At 39.4% G+C, this 5,000-nt stretch overlaps 1 protein-coding gene across 1 annotated transcript in view; it reads right to left on the bottom strand.

The window, feature by feature from the left end:
- Positions 1–5,000, bottom strand: part of LOC125047841 (GPI transamidase component PIG-S-like) — a 68,312-nt gene that overhangs the window by 1,048 nt on the left and 62,264 nt on the right. The window contains exons 10-11 of the mRNA XM_047646354.1: positions 1,213–1,436; positions 1–969 (exon numbers count right to left, since the gene is read on the bottom strand). The exon at positions 1–969 is cut by the window's left edge and continues 1,048 nt beyond it. Of these exons, the coding sequence (XP_047502310.1) occupies positions 855–969; positions 1,213–1,436 (339 nt within the window). The 3' untranslated portion in view covers positions 1–854. The remainder of the gene's footprint in view (positions 970–1,212; positions 1,437–5,000) is intronic.

Raw genomic sequence — 5,000 nt, forward strand, 5'->3', positions numbered from 1 at the left:
AATAAATCCACTGATCTGCTACTGCTAAGCGATTAAAAAAAATATGGATGCAACACAATCACCACCATTTCTGTACTGCTCAATAAGTTTGCCTGTTTATAACGGACTTGCAATCTGTTTCACTTCCAAAACCATCATTTACCCTACAAGTTAATATGCTGCAAAGGGCAATATTGAAAGCAGTGGTTATACATAGTTATTATCTGACTACTTGGCCCATATATTATAGGAAAGACTGATTACTTTAATAAAAGGACGTGAGAGGTATTCCTTCTTTCCCATACAATAGGAATGCATTCTGCATTTTATTGTTGTCTGCCTTCCAGGGATAGCAAGGCCTCATAATTCACAATTTTCAACTAGTTCTTTCAAATGTGCAATCAATGACTTGATGTGGGGAACTCATTAGTCCTCATCTAAACTTATCTCTAAATATGTTATAGAGTTGTTGTCTACATCTCATACCAGGTAAGACCTAGGAAAAATAATCTCTGAAACTCTGAAAGTGCTATATCTCGAGCCATATGTTGGAATGCCCTGGAACATATATCACACTATATGTTCAGATTCATTGCCAGTGACATTTTGAAATTACAATGTTGACATAAAAAAGTTGAAGAAATATGATTTCTGTCCATATATACATAAGAAAATAGTTATAATAAGAATCAGTAACACATTAAACATAAATATATCTACTTAGAACAGTAAAACTCTTAATTTGTACATACAATCATATCTTCAATGATGTTATCATATGCATTGCAGTAGACATGGCACTGGTGAACTCAGTGCTTTGAACCAAAAAACAAACATTATTTCTCTAGTTGCATATTGAATGAATTACAAAACTCTTAATCTTCTTTTACTTTCAAGGCTACAGACCCTTTGTACAGCCCGAGGAGCATTTTGAAGGACAAGATGACAGGGATGCTCACTGGCAGAAACAGTGGAACATAGATGGCATACCTGGAGAGAAACAACAAGTCACTTATGAAGCATTTAAAGATTTTGGGAGAAATTTCAATCAATAAAAAAGAAAATAATTTCATATTTTACATAAAACCCATTTCTCCAATCTAAATCTGTCACTAAGTTCAAGTGATAAGTAGAATGAAAATTGGATGGTACAGCCTATCAGTATCCTTACTCAGGAATGTGCTCAGAAACACTAAGTTTAAAGAGGAAAAAATAATGATTTAGAACATGTACTTTTGGTTATCCGGAAAATACAGAAGTGCTAACAAGGATGGGTGGAAGAAGGCAGCATCAGCCTGGGTGAAGGATCGACCACAGTAAAAAGTTGCCTCTTGCAGCCTGCCTTCTCTTGCTGCACTGCTACATTCCCTCCACTCTTCCACTGCACCCCACACCCATCCTCCAACTTCATCACTGATTACCATGTTGCTGATCTCACCAACCAATTCACACAGGGACTGGAAAGGAATAAGTGTGTATTACAGCATATGTTAATCTTTTTTTCTAAAAGGAGTCTTAACCCCATGCTGACAGGTCACACCTATGCACATACCGGGTGCAGATCCATACTGACAGGTATGAGTACCGGCATGGTCCATTACTATTTTGTATGTACATACATGAGTATATGGATAATTATGTTTGTGCAACTATATGTGTGCACATATAGGTGTGCATGTGTTTTCTGTCATGTTTGTGGGCGTGTGTTAAAGTGGTTATGTGTGGAAATCTGTGAATGCAGCTCTCTGTGTGTGTGTGTGTGTGTGTGTGTGTGTGTGTGTGTGTGTGTGTGTGTGTGTGTGTGTGTGTGTGTGTGTGTGTGTGTGTGTGTGTGCGCGTGCGTGCGTGCGTGCGTGCGTGCGTGCGTGCGTGCGTGTGTGCGTGTGTGTGTGATATAAGTTTACATAGCATAACATAGTATGTTGACAAGCCTTTCCAGGGGTTGGCAGCGATGTGTGCTCTGATAAAGGAACCACCAGTAAAGGAAGGAGACCAGGATCTGCCCAACACTGTGCTTCCAGGCATACCATACCGGAAGGCACAGGTATGGGACTTTGTTGTTTGTTCTGTTTTTTTGTTTCCCCAAAACAATGCTTTTTTAGAGACATCCACGCTTCAAAGTCACAGATGTGGTGCTTTGATGTTTGTTGTTTTTTTTTTTGCCCAACACCATGCTTTTCTACAGGCATACCACGCCGGAAAGGCACAGGTGTGGGTTTTTTTGTTGTTTTAATTTTTTTCTTAGAAAAATAAAAATTTCAATATACCCCTGCTTTCTTGTTCTCTCACCAACACAAACTCCTAAAAACTTCTAAAATGGAGTAATATACAACAGTATGAGACAATATTATCTTTCATATGACATATGGCTACAGTAGTCTACAAACTTTCACATGTTTTAAGAGGTTAGGGTTACACACGAACCAGCTGCCAGCGCAATGAAACTTCTCATGGGTACTGAGACGGGCCGCTTGCACTGAGCACGTGGTGGCATGGAGAGTGAACCATTGCATATTTGTCGGCTGTGTCTGTGTTCCTATTTCCTGGATTGCTTTTATTGCTTTCATAGCTTTTTATTACTTTTATAGCAGTTTTACATATAGAGTTCACTTGGTTCCACTCTGGGTAGTATGCATGATAGACAGGGCTCACCTCCAGAACATTTTCCAGATGTGGCCTGTGTGTAGCACTTGCTGTGCTGAACCAACAAAGTGATGTGATTATTTTTTTTTATGTCACTTGTATCCATAACATGATTTTAATGTTTTTCATATTGAGAGATGCATGGTATGCAAGATCAAACCTGTAGCAGTCTGATTATGTACATTTGTGTCCGTTTCAATGAATATGTTTTTATTGAAGAAAAAAGAAAAAACTCATTTTTGCAATCTTATTTTCACCAAATTTGAGATTACATGCAGTGATATATATGGCTGCTACCACCATGGCTTCAGTACCTCCCTTTTGTGTGTCTCAAATCATGACAATCACACCAGCATTGCGCCAAAGGACAATGAGAGTAGTTGACACAAGGACACATATCTTCTAACCAAGAGTGAAGGTTACTTACAGGTTCATGTCAGCAACAAGAGAGTACCATGTTTTGGTGCAGGACATATTCCAGGCATAGCAGGTGAATGATTTATGTGCTAAAATTCTTCCTTTATACAAAACAATAGCCAATCATAGTATTACACACCCCATTCTCCCTCAGACAATGCCCCATGGGATGTGTGTGAGCATGAGGGTTCTGTATAGAGAACAGCATAAAAAGTAATGCACACATTATTGTAACATGACACGAGTGATCTGCTGCCTAGAGCTGTGCTCAAGTTAGCCATGATCTGAATAACAAGTCACCCAGAACCATAACCAAATCAGCCATGAAGACAACCGCATGCCATCTGTAATCTATCAGTTAACCAATGGGATGCAAATTATACATTACTGAGTGTTCTTGCTCAATGATGTATAAATCTTCACATGACAATGAAGAAAAGTAATAATAAATTAGATACAAAAATGTATAAAAAAGGTTGTAACTCTTACCCCATTCAAACAAATTAATTCATCTAGTGACTATTTAAAATAGAAAGCACAGGAACAATGTTTTCTTTGGAATATCTATCTGTCCTTTCTTTAAGTATGAAACATATATATTTTTTTTAAACCTTACACCACATTTATCTGACAATGTTTTAAAAGACCTATGTACATAAAAAATATGTGGTGACTTTATCTATATAAATTTTACATTAATTCTAGAAAAACAACCTTTTCATTATCCTAATTTATTCTACAAGTAATCATAAGTTATTGAATGAAAAATATAATTTACAAAATTTGGTAATTTTTACCGTATACTCTGCAGATGCGGTCCTTCTTTAACCCAATGGCGACAGGTCACGCCTATAGGCGTCATAACAATATGCTCGAAATGTGGCGTGCGGCTGTCCGCTGCAGCGGCACGCCAAAACGCCCTGAGGCAATGATTCGGCTTGATATACCGAATTCACGCACTCAAAGTTGGCGCGTTGCCATGGTTCGCCAGAGCGTAGAGTTTTTCTTAGTTTTCTATACCCGTCGCCAATGGGTTAACCCATTGATGACGGGTGAAGAAAACTAAAAAAAAACGCGCCGACTTTGAGCGCAGGGGTTCGGTACATCAAGCCGAATCACCACCTTGGTGCGCTTTGGCGCGCCGCTGCGGCGTACAGCCGCATGCCACATTTTAAGCAGTTTGTTATGACATCTAGAGACGTGACCCGTCGAGAAGGGGTTGAGCACTTAATTTGCCACAAGGCAGAAGTTATTTCTGCACTAAAGTAACCCTAGGAGGGGGTAGAAGTAGGAATGTAAGAGAAGGAGGAAGAGGTACTGGGGAAAATGTAGAAACATTTTCGGGAGAAGAGGGAAGGGCAGAGCAAAGGACAGCACTGGAGTAGGGAGTAAGAGAAAAACTTCATTGGCATGCTTCCAGTTCAGCTTCATGTAAAGTGGCCAAAATGCCAATATTTCTGATATTAATGGGAAGGGGGTCACTATCGTCAGACAGGGTAGGACTCTCCGCAATATAAATGTCATGGAGAGATCATGTCTACAGAAGATCAATTTGGCAATGTTGGTGAACAACTTTTGGCCGACTCTGGGGAGAATAGTGTAACATTATACTGATACTGCATCATAGTAAATGAGGCAGGCAAGCAGGCTGCTTTCACATATTGACAAATCCTTAAAATAGATAAGGAAATCAGCTAGGGAAATGGAAACAGTTCCAGTATAAGTATTAACCTGACACCAATGGGTATCAGAAATCCTCTAAGCATCATAAACTCTGGTGATTTCTGGCAACAGTCAGACACGTGCTCTGCCATGTTGCTGCACGTACAGCCATACCCTGTAGACAAAATGGTATGTTATGACTCTTGTACACGTGACCCATCCATAAAGGGTTAAAAGAGGAGTGAGGCTGGGCAGGAATAAATTTGCTTGCTTGGGACTTAAGAGTCAAAGGATGAACA

The sequence above is a fragment of the Penaeus chinensis genome, chromosome 4, assembly GCF_019202785.1.
Source record: "Penaeus chinensis breed Huanghai No. 1 chromosome 4, ASM1920278v2, whole genome shotgun sequence".
Taxonomy (NCBI): Eukaryota; Metazoa; Arthropoda; class Malacostraca; order Decapoda; family Penaeidae; genus Penaeus; species Penaeus chinensis.